The sequence below is a fragment of the Hirundo rustica genome, chromosome 1, assembly GCF_015227805.2.
Source record: "Hirundo rustica isolate bHirRus1 chromosome 1, bHirRus1.pri.v3, whole genome shotgun sequence".
NCBI classification, from domain to species: domain Eukaryota; kingdom Metazoa; phylum Chordata; class Aves; order Passeriformes; family Hirundinidae; genus Hirundo; species Hirundo rustica.
Genome location: NC_053450.1, coordinates 85548082 through 85569589, shown reverse-complemented (window position 1 = coordinate 85569589; position 21508 = coordinate 85548082). Strand labels below are relative to the sequence as shown.

At 53.0% G+C, this 21508-nt stretch overlaps 2 protein-coding genes across 7 annotated transcripts in view; one reads left to right on the top strand and one right to left on the bottom strand.

The window, feature by feature from the left end:
- The first annotated feature begins 4920 nt into the window (after nucleotides 1-4920).
- Nucleotides 4921-20375, top strand: FOXC1 (forkhead box C1). The gene is made up of 2 exons (XM_040071977.2): nucleotides 4921-6809; nucleotides 19518-20375. Exon 1 carries the CDS (start codon nucleotides 4921-4923, stop codon nucleotides 6628-6630), a length of 1710 nt encoding a protein of 569 aa, XP_039927911.1. The 3' UTR covers nucleotides 6631-6809; nucleotides 19518-20375.
- The window catches only part of GMDS (GDP-mannose 4,6-dehydratase), a 411509-nt gene continuing 408156 nt past the window's right edge, over nucleotides 18156-21508 (bottom strand). For all 6 annotated transcript variants that reach the window (XM_040075302.2, XM_040075329.2, XM_040075319.1 and 3 more), the window contains 2 exons: nucleotides 19493-19561; nucleotides 18156-19109 (listed from right to left, as the gene is read on the bottom strand). In XM_040075302.2, coding sequence (XP_039931236.1) covers nucleotides 19047-19109; nucleotides 19493-19561 — 132 coding nt within the window. In that variant the 3' untranslated portion in view covers nucleotides 18156-19046. The remainder of the gene's footprint in view (nucleotides 19110-19492; nucleotides 19562-21508) is intronic.

Below are 21508 nucleotides of genomic sequence, written 5' to 3'. Positions count from 1 at the left end.
ACAGAAGAAAAAAACACAAGTAGTTTCCCACAGCCTGGTTTTTGTCTTTATTCTTAGTGCCACGACATCTCTGTGACACAACCTGTGTCACAGAGATGAATTATACGTACGACCGCGATAATTATCGTGGGAAGATAAAATGCTCCGACCTCTTGATTGTTCTTTGTAAACTAAATGCAAAATTCGCTTTTAGATACCGAACGTGAAATTAAGGTATTTCTCTCGTGAATGGCACGAAGTCGATGTCTGCTGCCTCATTTACCGCAAAGGATAATTTATTCCTCGGCCAAGAACGAGAGGCTGAAGATGCCACAGGGAATGGAGTGCTCATTTTCGTATTAAGTTGTGTTATTTATGTCTCAAGATAAAAGACGCCCTGGATTGGAAAACTACCTCGGCATATTTATGGAATTGTTAACCCACGTTAATAAAATAACAATCACTCCTGTTTGCTTAACTGAGTGCCACGCAAAACAGACCTTGCGTTTAGAGCTCGGCTTAATTGCACAGGCTTGAGGTGGCAGAGGTGTTGGTACAAGGTCGAGAGGGAGGGAAGAAGGGATTGCTGCCATCCATGTCCAGCGGCTGCAAACAGAGAGGAGGCTTTCGGCAAATAGATTTTTCTACCGGTGAAGCACAGATTTGATGCGATCACTTCCCTCCCTGCCCCTCGAAAGGATGTCAGCGGTTTTCTCATGTGGGGTCGCCCGCTGTTTAAGGAACATGGAAAGCTGCATCCTGAGATGCAAAGAAACGGGCTGGGTGGCTGGTTTCGGAGTTACAGGGACACTGCTGCGATGTCGAAGCCAAAAGAAAGGGAGAGAAGCGAAGCTCTGACTGTGACTAAATATAAACAGCCCGGGGCTGGAAAGCGGTTCACCTCCAGGTCTTTGAGAGGAGCGAGGAGGACAACGGCACAGAGAATTGTTTGGGTCCACCTGGGCTTTGCCCAGGTCAAATGGGAGCCCCGTCGCCTACGGCTCCGATGTCATCTTTCTTCCTGACATCTTCCTAAATAAGGTTGCAAATGACCCCACACACGAATCCTCGGAGGGTTTCAAGACAAACGCGGCTCCTCTGGCCTGGCTCTGCCCATCGGGGCTCCCGCCCCGCCGCCGGCGTCCCTCGCCCGGCTCCGGGGAGGAGGCGGCAGCGGCCGTGTCCGCCGCCCGGGGGCCTGCGGTAGAGGGGCCCAGGGAGGCCGAGGCTGCTGCCGGGCTGCTCCGTTCCTGCGGCAGAGCCAGGCGGGGCACCTCCAAGGCGGCTGTCCCGCACGGAGGCCCGGCTGGCTAAGGCGGCAGAGGTAGGGGCGCCAGGCAGACGTAGCCCTGCCGTACGACCGGGTGGGTGAAGAACGAGCGCCAGGGATTCCTTCTGGGTGGTATCCAAAGACAGCAGGGGGAAAACTGATCTTCCTGCCTCCCTAAACCCCTTGCTTCCCCCCAGTACGCACGCACACAAGCCCCAAACTCCTCTATGAACCTTCACAATGGTGACTTTTGTGCCTCGAGTAAAGAAACCAAAGTCCTGCTGGGCTGAGGTCTGTAACTTAACGCACGTTAGTTTCGTCAGTTGGCAATTATAGCATCAGAGTGGCTATTGCAAAATATATTAGATGCAAAATACCTCGGATTAATGTCCCCCCTCCCCTCCTTGCCTGTACTGAAACTTCTCGGTGTTACTCCAACATTTGCCTGCGAAACAGCTTCGCCACCGCCAACATTGTCCAGATAAAATGAGAAAGCCGCCGAAGGCTCCGGGTCCCGGAGCGGCACGCTATGGACGCTCAAGGGAGCGAGCGGGAAGCCCACGGAAATTGTTTTTAACGGCAGGTAATGCCGTGGGAAAACCGGATGACCTGGGCTGCATGGAAACGTGCTAAAATGCCCTTTTTCTTTCTGCCTTTTTAAAAAATTATTATTATTTTTCCCCCTCTGCAAAACAAGAAAGAGGTTTTGAAAATATAAAGTGTTGGAATTGACATCTAGTCCAGTGCTTGCACATTTATTAATTCTGCCGTGGTGGGAGGAAAGGGAAAAAAAGTGTAATTAGGCAGGAGCAGGTGAAAGATTCCAGACGATGAAATACAACAGGCTAAACGGGATAATGTATTCACCATTAAAGAACTGACATTTACTACCAAAAGGAGACCCGTTACGCTTGAATATGAAAAGGAGCAGATATTAAGCTACATAAATTACCGTCTTCACATGGCTTGAATCTCATTTTAAATGCCTTTTTCTTTTTTAATATCCAACAGAACGGTGGTTCAGAGGAAAAGCCATACCTGCTAAAATACCACCAAGCAAATGATGCGCCTTCAGCACGCTCCAAGTGCGTGATCTCCAGAGCAATCGATCACAGTAAAATGTGTGGAAAGGGGATTTCAAATCAGTGAAGTCAAAAGGGTCTTTTAACGTATTTTTATTGTCATAAGATCAGGATGGGTAATTCGTCTCACAAACGTAACACACACACTTTTTCCCGTACAAATTCCGCCCCCTAAAATAGATTTCAGTGTGATCCTATTAGCTGATCTATTATTAACGCTAATGAAGTTTCAGAAGTACGGGCTACAAGCCGAGTGAAGAGCACTGGGTTGTATTTCGAATATCTGAAGTATTGATAAAATACACTATTGAGAAACAATGTACACTAATTTCATCGGTGTTTAAAGTACGAAAAGAAAATCTTCATTCTTTCAAATATGAGGCGATTGAAATTAAATTTTAAAAAATATATAACTAAGCCCTCACTCTCTGTTGCCTTTGAGTTCCCGTTAAAGTCTTTTTCTGATTAGAGCCCAAATGTTATTTCAGATAGTTAGACAAAGGCAAAGCAAATGAAATCTTCATAGCAGAACCGGCGAAGCAGTTAAGGGAACACTCATTTTGTTCTCCTTCCCCCCCTCCCCACCCCCCGCCTTTTTTTTTTTTTTTTTTTTTTCTTTCTTTCTTTCTTTCTTTCTTTCTTTTGACACACCTGACATACCACGGAATCCGCTCTGAAGTAGAACAAAACTATGCCCTCTCCGTCTCAAATGAGTAAAGAGATAAAGCAAGGATCCGCTCTCCGTATCGCATCCCACATCACGTAAAAATCACCTGAAGGGGCGAGCTACAGACCCCATTCAGAGAAACGCGCCCGTGTTTACAAACACCAGAGGCAGCGGGCGCTTCATTTGCAGACAGAGGGAGGAAAGCCCTTGGTGGCTGATTAATAAAAAGGAGCTTTGGAGAGCTCGTCAAACCGCTGTCAACCGGAGGAATGCAATCTCTTCAGAAGCGTTTGGTCAGGCAGGCAGCTGGCCGCAGGCAGGGTGGTGCTGCTGGGGCAGGGGGCATCCCACACAACACCACACGCACACGTACACGCACACACACGCACTTTCCTCGCCGTCCCGGCGGGCGTGGGGAGCGGAAGGCAGCTGGGGTGAGCTTCTGGCCGGGGCGGACAGGGAGCGAGCCGGCACACCGGCGTGGAGCCGGCCCGCCGACACGACCGGCAGCCTGGAGGGAATGGGAGGAGAAAGCCCGACCGGAACGCGCGGGGAAAATAGAGCGAGGAGCTCACACACACACACACACACACACACACACACACACACACACAGGGTAGCATTCGTGGGGGAAACACGCGTGGCAGAGCGCGGGGTGCGCACGTGGGTGGATGGAGCTCCGGGGGAAGCATATTCACATAAACATACACACACACAAACACACATATACATACATCTATATTGGTGGGGGCATGTACATGGTGCGTATGCCGGGGGTGCGTGTGCGAGGGAGACCGCGCGCGTAAGGGGCGATCGAGCGAGGTGTGGGGCAGCGGGGCTCGGGCGGGGTCGTCGCGCAAAATGCGCGGGTGCTGGAAGGTCCCCGCGGGTGCGCAGCGGCCCTTGCGAACGCAGGGCTCCGCCGCGCTCAAGGCGTCCGCCTGTGTCGGCGAGTGTGTGTGGCCGGTCCCGGAGCGCTACAACTCCCGGAGCCGCTGCGGGGATTTTTTTTTTTTTTCCCTCTCGGTCTCTCCCTTTTTTTTTTTTTTTTTTTTTTTTCTCCCCTCCTCATTCAGAGCCCGGGGTGTCTCCCGGCCCTCATTGGCCGGCACAGTTCGCCTGGGCGGAGCTGAGCCGCCTGCAAAAGGAGGAAAAGAAAAAAAAAGAGAGGAAAAAAAAAAAAAAAAGGGAGACCGAGAGAGGAGAGGGAGGGAAAAAAAAAAGAAGAAAACTGTAAGTGCGTAAAAAAGTTCTCGCCGTGGTGACGGATGCTCAAAAGTTCAGGAGTTTTTCCGATGCTTCCCAAAGCAGCCTGCGACTGAAAAAGAGACTGAAAAAAAGCGAGAGGGAGAGAGAGAGGGAAACTTTGCACTGGGAGATCGGGAAGGTGGATTTTTTTTCTTCTGCTCGCTTAAAAAAGCCAACAAAACACATCCCTCTACTTTTGTCCCTCCTTTGCAGACAACTTGTTGCAGATCCCCGTGGAACAAGGAACTGGGAGCGTGGGAGCCTCTTTGCAAAGGTTTTATTTTCTTAATACTCTTTCTGCGTTTGGAAGTTGCTTTCTCCGCTGCGATTACTTTTTTTTTTTTTTCCTCCGCCGTTTTTTTTTTTTTTTTTTTAAGAACATTTTCACCCTTTTTTGTCCCCCTCCTTTTTCCCCCCCTTTTTTGATTTTTTTCCCCCCTCCGCGTGGAGCGCGGGAGCTCGCCGGTGGGCTTTCCTGGGCGAAGAAGAGGAGGCTTTCGGCACTGCCGTGGTTATTCTTCCTCCCTTTTTCCGCGCTCCGCCGGGGGGGTGGGGGGGTGGGGGTTGCCCGGCCGCCCGGTCCAGCTCGGTCCGCGGAGCGGTGGAGGGGTGGAGGGGGAAGGGACGCGCTGTTTGGTCCGGCGGGGAGGGTGGGGGAAAGCTGACGGGAGGACATGCAGGCTCGCTACTCCGTGTCCAGTCCCAACTCCCTAGGAGTGGTGCCGTACCTCGGCGGAGAGCAGAGCTACTACCGCGCCGCTGCGGCTGCGGCCGGAGGGGGCTACACGGCCATGCCGGCCCCGATGAGCATGTACTCGCACCCGGCACACGAGCAGTACCCGGCCGGCATGGCCCGAGCCTACGGGCCCTACACGCCACCGCCGCAGCCCAAGGATATGGTGAAGCCGCCCTACAGCTACATCGCCCTCATCACCATGGCCATCCAGAACGCTCCCGATAAGAAGATCACCTTGAACGGGATCTACCAGTTCATCATGGAGCGGTTCCCTTTCTACCGGGACAACAAGCAGGGCTGGCAGAACAGCATCCGCCACAACCTCTCTCTCAACGAGTGCTTCGTCAAGGTGCCCCGCGACGACAAGAAGCCCGGCAAGGGCAGCTACTGGACCCTCGACCCCGACTCCTACAACATGTTCGAGAACGGCAGCTTCCTCCGCCGCCGCCGCCGCTTCAAGAAGAAGGACGCCGTCAAGGACAAGGAGGAGAAGGACCGCCTGCACCTCAAGGACCATGCCCCGCCGCGCCCGCCGCCGCCCGCCGCCGCCGCCGAGCCCGAGGGCGGCCCCGCCGGGGGCAGCGCCGCGCCGCCGCCGCCGCCCGTCCGCATCCAGGACATCAAGACGGAGAACGGCACGGCCTCGCCGCCGCAGGCCGTGTCCCCCCCGGGCGCAGCGCCGCCGCTCGGCGCCGTGCCCAAGATCGAGAGCCCCGACAGCAGCAGCAGCCTCTCCAGCGGCGGCAGCCCCCGCAGCACCCTCCCCTCCAGCCGCTCCCTCAGCCTGGAGGCCCCCGAGCCCCCGCCGCCGCCCCCGCCGCCGCCCCCGCCGCCGCCCCACCACCACGGCCCGGGCTTCAGCGTGGACAACATCATGACCTCGCTGCGGGGCTCGCCGCAGGCCGCCGCCGAGCTGGGCGCCGGCCTCCTGGCCCCCGCCGCCGCCGCCCCGCGCACCGGCATCCCGCCCGCCCTGTCCCTCGGCGGATACTCGCCGGGACACAGCTCCGTCTACGGCTCGCCCTGCGGACAGGCGGCCGCCGGCGCCGCCGCCGGCACCTACCACTGCAACATGCAGGCCATGAGCCTCTACGCGGCGGCGGGCGGCGCCGACCGGCCCGGCCACCTGCCCGCCGCGGCCACCAGCCCCGCCGAGGACCCGCTGCCCGAGTACGCCATGCCCTCGGGCGGCGGCGGCGGCGGCGGCGGCGGCGGCGGCGGGGCGGGGGGCGGCGGCGGCGGGGCGCTGGGGCACGGCGGGCTGGGCGGCGCGGCGGGCGGCCACCAGGAGGGGCACCACCCGCACCCGCACCAGGGCCGCCTGGCCTCCTGGTACCTCAACCAGGCGGCGGCGGCCGCGGCGGCCGCGGCGGCGGCGGCGGGGGAGCTGGGCCCGCTGGCGGGCGCGGCGGGCTACGCGGGGCCGCAGCAGGGCTTCGCCGCAGCCCCGCGAGAGGTCTTCGAGGCGCCGCGGTTGGGGCTCAGCGCCTCGCCGGGCGGCGGCGGCGGCGGCGGCGGCGGGGCAGGGGGCGGCGGCGGCGGCGGCGGCGGGGCGGGGGGCGGCGGGAGCTGTCAGATGGCCTTCCCCGGCAGCCAGCCGCTCTATCGCACCTCCGGGGCCTTCGTCTACGACTGCGGCAAGTTCTGAGCGCGCCCCGTCGCGGGGACACGGCGGGAACTCCGCTCCGCTCTTCCCCGCTCCGCACCGCGCCGCCGGTCCCCGCAGCGCCCGCGGAGGGAAGAGAGCGCATCGCGAAAAGCTTTTGTACAGAGACAGCCCCAAAGCATGTCTTGGTTTGTTAAAGGACAGTGTTACTCCAATAACACGTAAGTTTTTGTTTGGTTTTTTTTTCTAATTGCTTTGAGAAATACTTTTTTTTTTTTTCCCCGCCCCACATCCGCGCTCTTCCCCGTCCCTTAAGATATTGTCATGCCCCGTGTTTAAAAGGGAGCGAAAAGTCCAGCGTAGAGTACCAGCTTCTTTCCCCCTCCACTTCCTCTTCTACAAGGACTTGTTTTAAAATGTAAATTGCGACATAGTAATTTATTTTTAATTTGTAGTTGGATGTTGCGGACCAAACGCCAGAAAGTGTTTCCCCCTTTCCTGAAAAGTGACTTTAAAATTGACTGAAACGCTGATTTTTTTTTTCACTATATATAAAAAGGGAAACTGTATTAATCTTATTCTATCAATATTTTTCTTTTTTTTTTTTTGTTGAAAATATTCTGAAGGTATTGCATTGTTTGTTTATTAATAAATTACCATTCAGTTGGAATGATCCTTTACACGTCTGTATACTTCAATGCTTTCATTTAGAGAGAGAGAAAGAAAGAGAGGGAAAAGCGATTTCATAACTAACTTTGTCGATGGAACAGCTTGTTCCCCTCTGCACAAATTCCAAAGACCATTTAGGAACTGCCAGGTCGAAAAATCCCTTTTTCAGTCTCTTCTGCAATATGTTCCACTTAGTCAGCTCGCCTTATCCGCTAGGAAAAAAATACTTTCCCATGGCAGCTCTGAGTTGGCAAATAAACAAACACGTTTTCTTAGCAATTAATGGCAAGACCTGGAAACATTTGACCATACACAGTAGTATGGCGACATTACGTTGTTTTAAATAATATGCCTATGTAAGGATATATTAAGTGATAACTCCCTGGTAGAAGTGCATGCACTAGATTCCAGACCATGTGTAACTGTATATGTCGAGCTATCGACCGCTCTGTGTGTGTTTCGAATGTATTTATATCTAGGATTTACATATGTACCTATATTTAAAGAGGATTATGTATTTATTTATAGTTTCATATACAAATCGCATATTTTTCTAAACTCCAGTGTATAGCAGATGCCAAATTATCTGTAGTACGTGTACTCTTAAATATAATGACAGCATATAAATTACTGCTTTTAGAATTGATAGCAAAGCGTGCAATCACATCAGTGAAAGCTGCTTCTGTAACACATGAAGCAGTATTTTATTTCAAGGGAGGAAAAAAAGAGTAGTTGGGTTAAAGGGTTCTTGTACAGTCTACCCTTACACCTTTACAGCTCTGCATTACTCCCGTCCTTCAGGGACTTTACTGGTCTGTGTCTCCATTGCTCGGATTGAAATTATTTTTAAAATATTTTATGTGGGCGAATTTCTCTTATATAGTTGTTTGGATGCTGTTTTGCCTTGGTTTTCGGGATTTTTTTTTTTGTAGTTGTTGTTTTTTGTTTGTTTGTTTTTGTTGTTTTGTGGCTTTTTTTTTTTTTTCCTTACCTCCCTCAGTTTTCCTCAAATCGGAAAAAAAAAAAAAAAAACAAACCCAAAACAAACAACAAACGATCAACCCATATTACCAGCTTAGCAAATGAGTGCTGCACAGACTGGCATCTTGTCATATCAAGAATTCTATCTATTAAGAACCTACGGTCAATGGGGATCGCCATCCCTTTTTGTAAGTAACCACCAAAATGCAATAAATCCATTAACTTAAAAGAATCAGCCTTGTCAGTCAGACCTGAAAATAGGTTTATTTGATATACAGATATTTAAGGCCTAAAATTTGCTTTCAAGATAATACAGTTTCCTATCAGAATCTCTTATCTAAAGGCAACACTTAGCAGTAATTGCTGTTGCATTGTTAAGGGTTACGCTGTAAATAAATACAAAGGTATTTACAGTTCAACCTTATTACCTCGCTTTTGAGCTGCGCTTCCCTTCCAAAGCAATAGTCCAACGTTTAGGAAACGCCTTCAGGAGATGGATGATCTGGGAGGGGAGTGTGTCATCTTAGAACGCGTTGGCTAAGAACACGTTTATTTAAGTAGGGCATAGTCTTTGCTTTTTCACGCTAGTACCTCTACGAAGATTACCGGCCTTATTTACATTTATTTGTTTGCTAAGTTGGGTAAGAGAACCTCAAACGCTTCATCGCTTGGTTGTGGTAAAGATGATGAGGAGGACAAGCAAAATTGAGCGCCTTCGCTCCGGGACGTATTTTAATTGCTGCTCCGTTTTCCACCAGTAAAGGGAAATAAAATGTTACCTATTCGCGGTCGGGGTCACTTTCAGCTCCCCATCGTCCCTGCCCCAGTACCGAGCGAGGGGCGCAGCTAAACTGGCGGCTCCCGCCCACCGCCGCCTCCTTGGGAGTGGGGACTGCCGGGCCAGAGGCGCGGCGGGGCTTTCACTGCCCTACGCCCCCGCTCCCCCTCGCTGGAGCGGGGACCCTCGGCGGGCAGCTCCCTCTGCCCAGGCAGATGGGTTTGCCAGCGGGGCGGCTGCGTAATCAGACCATTCCTGCCCCGCGTCATGTATTTAAAATAAAATTTAAAGAAAACAGAGGGTAGAGGCAACTGAGTCTGCTATTTGCCTGTTATTTTTGTTGCGATCAGGCGCCGGTTTTCCTGTAGTTTGGGTTTTCTCAGCGGTCTGCAGCGGTAGGGTGTTTGTGGAGAAAAGAAACAGGGGGCAAAGCAGTTTGTCGGCCCGGCTTGTTAAATAAGCCGTTGCATTGTCAGTGGTGCTGCTCGGCTGGGGAAGCTGGGGAGGGCCGTGCGTAGCTTGAACAAGTGCCGTTTGTAATTACTCTGATGTTCGGGGCGGTGCGCGGCCCTCCGCCGCGGGGCGGCCGCGCAACTTGCGCTGCCCGTGGCCCTGGCTGCGAAAGGGGTGGGTGGCGTGGGCTCGGCGAGCTGGGAACACGGCTCGCAGTCAGGGACCCGGCAAAGGGAAACTTCCCGCTCGGTTGCAGGTAGGTCGTGTCGGGATCCTCTGCCCCCGGAGGGGATCCCTTTCCTGGAATGACGTGCGTGGTGGCGGCGGAGGTCACCTCCTGCTTCTCGGTGCGACGGGATGGCTCACCGCATACGCGTGATTCGTCTTGAGTTTTTAAAACGCTGGTTTTATTATTATTATTATTATTATTATTATTACTATTACTATTATTATTATTATCATAATTTTTTTTCTCTCCTCCTCCGCACAGAAATTGATCACAACGAAAATATGATTAGCAGTGCTGGCCGTCCCCGCGGTAGGCAGTGAGAAGCGCGGGCTTGGCTGCCGGAGGGGCCCGCCGGGCGCGCAGTCCGTACCGCAGGTCCCTGCGCGACATTGCACCGGCGGGGGTCGGCAGCTCCGGGCTCTGCCGGGCCGGAGCCTTCGGCATTGTGAGGCATTGTGGCTGCTGCTGGGGTGGGGAAAGGCCGAGCGGGCTCGCTAGAAACCTTCCCGGGCTGGGGCAGCACAACTGGGAGGCACGGATCGGGGCATCTGCCCGTGTGCCACCATGCACCGAGGGCAGCGGGGCCCAGCTTGGGGCACGAACCCTTGTTCCTCTTGTGCCTCCCTCCTCTTGAGTGCAGGAGGCAAACCCGAGCGTCCCTTCTGACCTGTGATTGTCTCCCCCAGCAGAACTGGGCCTGCCCTGAACGCCAAAAGAGATGCGACCTTGCGCAGCGGTGGGCACGGGATATGCGCCCGGTCAGCAGCTGAGAGGTGTCCCCGTAAAGGCCTCGACATCTGTGGTGGCAGCCCCTACAGCAAACGGGGACACTTGGCCCCAGCCATGCCTGAGGAGAGGTCATTTAGGCGCCAGGTTAGCACGGCGTTTTGTGGGGTTTTTACAGCTCAATTTTAATTTTTTTTTTTTTTTTTAACTGTTGCTCTGCCTTTCGTCTATGATTTAAAAAAAAAAAAATTTTTTTTTTGTTTTTTTTTTTTTTTGTTTTAAATAATTTTGAGGAACCATTCTATTTACTTGGTGGTTCTGGTGGTTTCTCACTTGTACTTGCTCATCTGTCACTTAAACTGTGGAAAACGTAGAGAGGAGGAATATTGTCCTTTCTAAGTTTCCTCCTTAGGATTTCTTCTTGAAGTAATTACAGTTCCTATTATGTTCTGCAAAGGTCATAACCAAAAATAGCAGATAAGTGCATGCAAATAATGGAGAAGCCATGGATTAAAACCCCTTCCCTACCTCCACAGGCCAGGTCAGATGGAGAACATGGTGGGGCTGTGTGGTGGATGGAGGCATTTAAGGGAGTGGTTCCAAATCGGTGGTTTATGATATGTGGGGCCTTTTCTAATATCAAAAAGTTCGGAAAAGGCGTTTCGAAGCTGCTATTTTCATAGCTGGGTTAGATCGTAACTTTGTTGGTAACTCCGGGTCTGCAGCGTTTTGACCAGCTGCCTGTGTGCTGCTCTCACCTCCCTAAAAAATACTCGAGCAGGACGAGCTTAGAGTTTCGCCTCGTCCTTTGGAGACTTGGTTTGGACTTTTCGGGTGGGTCGTGCACGGCGCACGCGAAATCCGGTGCGGGTCTGGGGGGTTTTGCAGGTTCTGCGGGTTTGGGGGTTTTGCGGGAGGCAGCGTGGCGGTGCCGCTGCGCGGAAAGGAGCGGTGGCGCACGGTCGGGGCTGTGCGCCTGTAAAGATGAGAGTGAGGTAAGAGTGCACAGTCTTTATCACGTCGTTTGATTGCGTAGGCAAAAGCGTGTATCGCCGAGGCGAGCACATGGCTCCACTGCCCAGCACAGGAGAGCTGCGGTGCGGGCCCTGGAAGCTCTTCCCCGTCCCCTTCCCGAAATCAACCATTTCAACAGCGACGGCTAATTGAACATTAGATTTCAATTAATTTCTTTCGTAAAGTAATTTAAGCTCCTCAGCGTACTCAGTCCATTTTCCCCCGACTCCCTGTGCTGGGATCGGGCGTGTTGGCTAAATTCATCTGCATTTTGAGATGGGCTAAATTTTTTTTTTCCGTGTTTTTGTTTGTTTGATTGATTTTTGCGGGTGGCTGGAGGGGGTTGGGGTGGTTTTTGTTTTGTTTTGTGGATTTTGATGGGTTTTTTTCGGTTAGGAGACAGATGAGGGCGGTGGTGCTGAGGGCATCCGAGGCTGAGTTGTCGCTGCGCGGGAGCACAGGTAGCGCGGGGGGCGAGCCCAGATTTACGCGGTAAGCTGCCCAAGAGGCTGGTGCGCCTGAAGTGCGGTGAAAGGGAACTGCTCGGGAGCTCCCCGGGGACGTGCGCGGGTTCCAATCCGCTGTCTCGGCCAAAAGCTCAAGGGCTGGGAGGGTACCAGTCTCCATTCCCGTAGAGGTTCCCCCCACCACCGCCTTTTTTTACCCTTTTCCCTTCTGCCTCGCCTCCCCGGCGTCCTGTCTGTCGCGAATCCGCCCCAAAGGTGGTGCGGTGCCACGGTGAACGTAGCCCTCCTGGTTTAATTACGTTGGGGCTCATAAAGCCATTCGCTTCTTTCCAGAGTAATAAACAAACGTCGCGTTAGGTCAAGATTGATGGTGTCCATGCAATAAAAACGGGCCAGGTCAGGAAGGAATAAAATTCAATCAGAGCTCGCGGAATCATTTTTCAGGGGACAGAAAGACAGAAAAGGAGACGGGGGTCAAGGGAGACGATGTCGCCATTCGCAACACACCAGCCGGGAGGGAGGAGGGCGAGGGTTAACGAGCGATTGTTTTTTATCAAGCGGAGCCTAATTGAACGAAACAATAGCAGCACGGGGCCGGGGGGGGGAGCGGGGAAGAGGGCCGGCTCCTTACCCGGTAGTTGCGGGGCCGGGCGGCAGCCCCGTACCCTGGTGGCGGCACCGGGGACCCCTGGCAGCAGTGCTGCGCCCCCCATTCCCCCTTGAAATTATACACACGCACCCGGGGCAGCGGGCAGGCCTTGTCCTAGGCCGGGGCTGGCAGTGCAGGTAGGGACAGCAAAAGATCGGGTGCCTGGAGGACAACACTGGGAAAACGTATAATTTCCTAACGAGGCATCCTAAAATGCCTGCTTGGACGACCGGAGGAGCAAGCACCAGATCTCTCGAGGGTAACTCGGGCTGCTCCGGCCGGAGCGGGAGCCCTCAGTGGCATTTGGAACTAATTCTTTGAGCGTAGTTCGGTGTTAACGTTGCTGGCGCACAGCGATTTGGCAAGCGGAGAGGTGGTGCTCGCCGGACCCCCGACGGCCGGGGGAGCGGGCCCGTCGGAGGGTCGCGGTGTTCAGCGAAGAGACAGCAGCACAGCACCGCTGGGAAGCCCCCGCGGTCCGAGGGAAATTTTTTCGCACCGGCCTGCTACGCCAATGTTTTGTGCTGCGCGGGCCGGGGAAGCAGCCGGCAAAGGCTCCCTCTCTCCGTTCAGCAGGCAGGGTCTTTGGGGGATTGGGGAGGATTTCTCCCTCGCCCCCCCAAGCCAACGCATCTGTTGCACACACCTCTGCGACCTTCTAGGCCCCTAACTTACGCCTTGCTTGCTACGCGTGCGCCACAAAATAATAGCTGTTAAAAAGCACTGGGATGGAGAGCGAAGGGAAGGCAGCCCGAGCTACCGGTGAGAACTCATAAGCTCTCTGGCTGAAAGGGAACTGGGTGTTCGGCAATTTTTTTTTTTCTTTTTTCTTTTTTTCCCCTAAATAAACACAGCTTGAAACGACTTGGGTGGGCAGAAGGGAACAATTTGTGAGCCAGAGAGCAAGTGAGCTGGGCAGGCAGCCGAGCCACAACTTACCTGCTGGAGACTTTCACCTGACCTTTAGGTGTCAGGGGGCTTGGTTGTGCCGTGTACCACCCCACGTTCGGGTCAGCTGCTTTAGATTGCGTTCAGCAGAATTAAAACAACAACAATGAAAACCCCAAACTGGAATCCCCCCTCCTTTCCAGCCCCCATCACCTCTGGGGAGAATCCAGGAAAACCAACACATTTAGAACCATTAACTCTTAAAATAGCTGAATTTCCTCCAGTAGAAAAAAAGCAAATGATTACACTCATGAGTTCAGGATATTTATATATTATATGAATCGATGAATAAACAGGTCATATTATTACAACCATCATCTCTCGGAAGGCAAGTGCTAGGATTAAAAACAAAAATTGCCATAAATGTTTTTCCCAAAACGTTCCTGGAATTTATTTACTTGCCAGAACATTTAAGCTGCCGAGTTTAATTTTTTTCCTCCCCCCCCCGCTTTTTTTTTTAAATAAATATTTAAAATAAGGAAAAAGAAGAATGTTTTCCATTGAACGATAATGTTAAAGTACTGATAATATCGTCCGTAGCAGAAGAGAATTGTTTAAACAATGTCGGTGCTTGCAAGATTGCGCAGTATAAATACATTCCCAGTGCCGTTTTGATGCGAGTTTCGAGTGGAACTCTATTTTCTGTATGCCTTCTGTATTTGTATTTCCCCCGGTCCGATTGTGTGAAGGCTAAAGCCGTAAACCGGCGGAGGACACGTCGCCCTGCCAGCCCCGCGGCCCCGGGCCGGGCATGCCCGGCTGCCCGCGGCGTGGGACGGAGCGCAGGCGGTGGGACGGGGCCGGGCGCTCGCATACTGCTGGCCCCTGCCAGCGAGGAGAGGCTCGCGTTTTCCCTGAGCGAGGATTTATGAAAGTGCTGGCAGCCAGCGCTTCTAGCCTCGCCTCTCAAGGATGGGATGGATTTAAAACCGAGTAAAGAATTGCAGAAAAATTACGACTTTTCCCCGACGCCATTTCCCCCCCCTCCCCCCCCAAGCTCTCCGCCGGGGGTGGGGGTGTGGGACGGTGATGAAGCGCGGAATGCACCGGTGCGAACTCATTAGCAAAGCAAAGGTTGCAATTAGCGTCTGCTGCTGCGAAGCGACCTCTCCCCCGCCCGCCTCTCCTTAGCCCCCATCACCAAAGAATTGCAAAGTATCTGTTGATGTTTTTCTTCCACCCGTCAAAACGTTGGAGCCCTGCCTGCTCCAGGGCTCCGTCCTGGTTTTGTTGTGTCTGGAGACAATGCTCCGCCAGCGAACCATCAGAGGTGAAGGGGGGTCACAAGGGGAGGCAGGAACGCGGCCCTGCGAGCCGGCCGGGGCCTCCCCTTGCCGCCCACCCCTGCAAACCCGCCACCCACAGGCGGGAGGGGCGGCGACCCCCGCCCGGCGCACCTCTCCCTGCGCTGCCCCGGGGCAGCCCCGAGCGCGCCTTCCCGGCCGGGACAGTAGCGGGAAGAGGATGTGACCCTCATGTCCGCCCGGGGGGGACGTGGCTGCTTTATGTGCAAGGAGTCGGGGGGAAGGGGGTGGAGGCGGCAGAACCTTCCATTCTCCCAATTTGCACCTAAATTTTATTTTTCTAAACACCCTTGCAGCAATCGATGCGTCTCCGAGAGCGACCAGAGCCGGCCGCAGAGCCTCTTCCCCGCCACCACCCTAAGCCGGCGTGTTCGTGTCCGAGGAACGGGGCTGCGCTGCCTTCAGCCCCCGTTTGCGTTTACCTTTCGGGCTTGCGCTCCAAGCCTCGAGGTGTATTTTTAGGTGGCGCTGGCGGTTTTGCTCTGCGACCCCGAGGAAAACCCCGTCGCTTTGTCTCGCCGGCCTTCCGCCCCGGGGCCGGGGAGGAGGGCGGCGGGCGGCCCGGCTGTGTCGCCGGCGGAGCCTGGGGGCAGCGCCGACCCCCGGCCCGGCCCGCTGGCAGAAGTTGGAGGGGCTTGTGTTCCCGTGGGGCCAGCGCACCTCGGGCAGCCGCCGCGCTCCTGGCTGCCTGCAAGCCCGCGAGTGGCCGGTGGCCTCTGAGAGGCCTCAAAAGAAGGAAAAAAAATTAAAAGGGGCTCTCGTGGTACTTTTACCATTGTCAAGACAGGTTCTGGGGGAGGGCAGTGGCCCGTTTGGCGGAGGCGAGGGGCTGAGTTATGGCCTAGAGATGGGTGGCGGCGCTGAAAGGCGGCGGGCGCGGGGGAGCGAGCCCGGCCGTCGCTGCTCCTAATTCCTGGGGCTGCCGGGCAGGGAGCCGCAGGCAGTGCTGGGCCGGCCTTCCCCATCGGGCCTCAGCCCTCTGGGCAGGAGCTGGGCACTCTCTCCTCTCCCTGCCCACCCGAGTCCCCTCTTCCTGACAGGGCGCGCTCCCGGGCAGCCCCCACCACCCAGCGCTGCCATTGCTATCCCGCTTCTCTCTGTAGCAGCGGCGCAGGGTGAACTCTCCGCTTCCCACGACGCGGTGGAACAGGCTGTCCCGGCGGGGACCTCCGGCAGGGCGCCGGGCCCGTACTCCCGGCCCCGGGCAGCGCAGAGTGTCAATAGTCTGGCCCTGGCCACCAAACGGCCTTTCCCCGCCGGTGCCACAGCGGTTCCGGGAAAGGTTAAACCCACCTTGCTTCCTTTGCTCGGTGCTGCTGCTCCGGATGGCTGGAAGCTTGTGAAAGACGCGAGGGACTGGGGGCCTGCTCGGTTATTTGCGACTGGAGCTGCTCTTTTCCATTAACGAAGCTGTGGTGTCTCCATGTGAGACCAGAGACGGGCAGAGGAGGGATGTATCTCTCGAACCTGCGCCCAGAAAGTGCTTGGCAAGCACACGAAACTGCTGTAGAGAGCACAAGTCTGTAACTGGTGTGTCAACTACATATACCATATCATCTCTCTAAGTCGAAGCTTGTGAGTGGTTTGTTTTGTTTTGCTTGTAAGTTATTATTTATTTCGTTTCCAAGACGTGATCCCGTGGTCAAAGAGCGGTACTTTAGGAGCAATTAAGAATCGGGCAGGAAGGTAGGGTTGGGGGAACTGAAAAGCAGCGAGGCAGTGTGCATTTTGTCCTGTCGTGACTAGCGCCTTAAATTTGTCCCTACAAAGGCGGCAGAAAGACACCCAGCACCAGGCCACCGCGAGGGGCTGCTTGGTCTAGAATCAGCTTTTGCTTTCCCATCCTTTTCCCAACTTGTTCCCCAATATAGACAGAGAAACCGGAGAATGAAAATGCTGCTCAGGAGTGTGCTACAGTGAGAGATGCCAAAGAAAAAACCCTGAAGTCGAAGGTCCCAGTCTTCGGCAGAGATGTGTAAACTAATACTCAGATGTAGCAGCAAGCCTGCCAGTGAATCACTGTAAGCGAAAAAATAGTTAGCAGCGATACAAAAATGCCTTGTCATAAAAGCGCTGGAATACTTTTAAAAATTGTGATTCCGCTCGCCAGCCGAAGACCCGCCACCCGCAGCCTGTGACCGCGCGGCCGAGGCGCTGCGGAGCGGGCAGCCCCCGGTGCGGCCGGGCAGGCGGAGCTCGCCCCCTCCCCTCCGCCACCCGGGGCGGGGGGCAGCGCCGGGCACGGAGCCGCGCTCGGCCCTGGCGGGGTGCGCGGGGGCAGCCGCGGAGCGCAGCCGCAGCCGTGCGGCCGCCCACGGCACAGGGGCGAGCGCGTCCGGAGGGGGCTGTGCAGCGGATCCACGCGGTGGGAACGCTGCGGGAGAGCGCAGCTAATGCAAGGACATGCACCCACGGGAAGGGGGCTTAGTGCTATTTCACTCAAAAAAAAAAAAAAAAAAAAAATAGGCGCGGCCGTGGAGTCTTGCCCGTTCGAGGAGAAAAACAGCCAAGGAGGCTTTTCATAAATATACCCACGGGAGGTGAGTGGCAATGTGCGTGTGATGCCGTGGGGAGGTCCAGACCTCTGGACTGAGTGTCCGCGACCTCCTGGGCATTGGTCTGTGCTGGAAGGACCCCGAGGGTGCTGTGGAAACTGCGTGCGGGCTGGAGAGCCTCACACTCGTGGGGGAGATGCTTGGAGGGAGCGCAACAGGGACAGCCTTCTGTCTCCGCAGCTCCCTCTCCTCTCCACCTTATGAGGGAGGGCTCGTACTCCGTGCACCTGTAGGAAGGGTCTCAAGCAGCGGCCGGGCTCCCACGTTTCCCTTTCCCCATTCGCGCTTTCGAAGTAACAGCCCCAAAGGAAGCGGCTGCTCCTGTTGCCCGGGCGCGCTCCACTCCGCGCATTTCTCACGGCGCCTCCGGCCGCCCTTGGAGACCGCGCACGGAGCACCCTGCCGGCTCCTCCTAGGCAGTTCTCGAGCTCCTTCCTGTCACCTGGATCACTTCCCTCATGGGACCGCTCCCGGGCATAACTACCCACCCCCATCCCGCCACTGGCCTCCTTTTAACGAGGGGCTCCCCCCTATACGAAGTTAAAAGGAGATGCACTGCAAGAAAGCATATCTCCTGTGTGCCTCCCTCCTGTGCATCTTGCTCTTTGCTCACTTCCAGGCAAAAAGTTAAAATGATGGGAGTAATTGGTGGGTGGAAGATCCTAAACCAACGGGAAATATATGGGCTTGACGACCTCTGGATAACCCAGGCACCTTGGCACAAAAAGCAAAAAAATATTTACTCACCTTGAAGGGGTTTTTTTTTTAAGTTTTTTTTTTTTTTATTTATTTTGTTTTTATTTCTTAAGTCATCTTTTGAAATGGTTCACACTCCTGTCTGAGGTTTAATTATAGTAAGCAGGAAGAGGGTGGAAGGGGAATGGGTTGATTCTTGGGGGAGGGGTTTAAAAACCAAAACACTCTAATCTCCCCAGATTGAGAAGGTGCTGGACAAAAAGGCTTTCTGTGACTCATGCACACTCTGAAATGAAGATCTGAAAAACATACACAAGCCCCAGCTTGACTGTTTTGAAAGCGATTCCAGCAATTAGGAATTAATTCAGCATGGTCAAAAGGCGATTTCACTGCAAGTTATATCAAGTTATCCAAACTTTTACAGAGTTCAGGTGCTGGAAATGGGCTGTTGGGGTGGAGGTAGGCTGCAGGAAAGAAAGAAAAAAGGAGTGTTCAGGAAAGGCAGAAAGGACAATTTGAGGAGCAAGGTCTGGAGGCATGGCGAGCCCATGTTGCACCAAAGGTCTGCTGATGTGGAGAGGGGAGGAGTGGGGGGCAGGGAATGCTTTGTTTCTCAAATGGGATTAAGGACTAAAAATGTGCTGCAGGTTCTAGAGAATAGAAAGATGAGTCTCAATTAAAAATTAAATCAATGGGCTTGATGGCTGATCAAGTTTTCAGGTACAGTATAATCCTTCCCCAGTTAATGGCAGAAGACAGATTTAGCCCAGGCAGAGCTGACCCTGGGATGACGCGTGGGGCAAGAGGCACCGGGAGGATGTAGAGGGTGGAGGCAGGAATAAAATTGTTCTTTTACACACAGGCAGGCCAACAATAAAACCATCACAGGGAGGGGCAGCTGCCCACCCTGGTGGCTCATGGCAGTGCCGCCGGCCATGGGTTGCATCTGTGGCATCGGTCCTGTGATGCCTGCTGGGCCCAGCCAGGGCTCAGGCATTGGGATTGTTTCTCATGAGCTCCACGTCAGCGTCCACCATCTCCCTGACCAGCTCCTGCAGGAAGGAGAGAGACAGATGAGGGCCCCAGTGCAGGGAGAAATGGGCAGCATGTCAGGAATGCCCCAGAGCGTGCCAAGTTCCCCGGCCCCCCACAGCAGAGCAAGCAGAGGACGGGGCTTTGCTGGGCCCTGCCCACAGCAGCTCGGGCCCAGGCCCTGGAGTGTCAGGGCGCTGCTGTGCACTGGGGTGCCCATCGCTGCCACAGTGTCTGCTTTCTTCAGAGCAAGGATCCATGCAGGGGCACTGAAAATGGGGTATCTCAGGGTGCCCAGGTCACGCCACACAGAGGTGTCCCCCCTCCTTTCCCTTCCCTGCGAGTTGTTTTTAGAGGACGTGAACACCCAGCAGGTACAAAGCATGCCAGAAAGGCCACTCACATCAAACGTGACTCTCGGCTTCCAGTTCAGCTTCTGCCTGGCTTTGGTGCAGTCCCCTTGCAGAAAGTCCTGTGGAAAAGAAGAGAGAGGCACTGCAAGGACCGTCACCTTCCCCACGCTGACGGCCTCCCCATTGCTCCTGCTTCCCCATGAGCTGAGCACGCACCGGGCCCACCACTGGACTCTTACAAGGACGAACTGTTTCTCTTGAAGATGCAATTACTGGAAGCTCATATATGCCCATTAAATCACCAGGAGGCAGCATCCTTTCACCAGGCTGTTGCGGATGGAAAGACTTATTCTTTGTTTGTGTGTACACAAAGGGCTTGAACTCCAGCCCTACAGGCATGTAACGGTGAACATTTGATAAGAAGTTATTGTACATCTTAGCCGTTCTAGTGAATGAGCTGATACAAATTCTTTTTCCCCCATTTGTTTAAATAATGTAAATCACAGAGCAAACATGACAACTAGTCTCTTTCAAATAAAAACATGATCACAGACAAATGATGTTGAAAGACTGTGTACGGATATGTGTAACCATATGCAACACAAGTAAACTTCCAGCTTTTGAATGCGTATATATTTTTCTCCTAGAGTATTTTGAGTATCTGCATGCAAATAAAAGTCTAAATATCTCATAAATGAAAAGAAATCGCCTTGAAACTGATACAGAAACCGGGACTTTGGTCATGTTCACCTTACTGTTTAAGTATCCTTAAAAGTGCTACCACACCAAACAAATCTCACAACCGGTTAACAAAAATAATGTAACAAAATTAAACAGAGACAAAAGCTCCTTTAACTGCATTTCTAATTGAATGCCAAAACTGACTGTATCTTTCTTTAAAATTACAAGACAGTGTTTAAACAGTTAGCTTTTTCCAAATGTACATATTGATTGAATAAAATATATCATCTCACAACCTGTGTGTCTGTAGCAATAAATACTAAAATTACATCTATCTAGGTTTAAAGAAACCCAAACAAACCCAGCTTGGTTACAGAACAATAAAGCTAAGGCTGAATTCTCCCCTTGCATTGGACTTTATTGTGGTAACACAGCAGGCTTTCCAGAAAAAGGCAAGGACTGCTTTTTCTCTCCCTCTTCCACCCTGTGACCAGCAGTGGAGCTAAGGAGCATTTTCTGAATGTAGATTTTTTAAAACTTGTAATGATGCATGCTGCATTTTTCAGATGCTCTCTGTTGATCATATGCGGTTCAGGTCATGTTAACTTCCAAAATCACCTCATCCTGTGCAGTAAAATGTAGGAAATTCTTCTTCATAATTGTGCACAAGAAAGCTAGACAGCTTGCTTTCAGGAGCAGAGGAAATCCAACAAAGGAAATATGGCACTGAAGAAGGGGATGTGGAACAAACACGTCTGCCGAGACTTATTCCAGGCAGCAGTTTTACTAGTTCAGTCTTTAGGCTAAAAAGCATTTCATCCTGCCTTCAGAAGAGAGTAAACAGATGGATCAGAACAAAATGATATGACAATAAAAAACCCGCCACGATTTCCTTAAATTAGACTAAATGATTTCCTACTGCAGCCCTATAATGGGCTTTTTGAAACTGCAGCAGACATTTGAGGCCAAGTCATGCAAAACTGCATCAACTTGAGGGATCCCCTGGAGGGTCGTGTGAATATGGATTGCAAAATCTGGTTTGAAATGGGAAAGACGCCCGCTAACTATGATAAAATTTGGATCAGACTCTAATGTGCTCATGGAGGTATGTCTTTTATCTGGAGTTGAGTTTAATTTACATACGTGTGTATATATATGCATCTGGAAACAAGGAAATCCTTTATAAAACAGTAATTTCAGTATAAAAACAATTGCCTTTTATTCAGCCCTAATTCAAGCCATTAGCTAGAAGTGAAGTGTTTTAATATCACCTAGTTTTATCACCATATATCATAAAACTTAGATTTTAATTTTTATAAAAACTACGTAAGTAAAACTTTCGCATCCACAATCTTTCTATCAAAACACATACTTTGAAACTAAGC

Excerpts from the sequence above, each read along its gene's own strand:
- FOXC1 (XM_040071977.2), top strand. The coding sequence starts at position 4,921 with ATGCAGGCTCGCTACTCCGTGTCCAGTCCCAACTCCCTAGGAGTGGTG.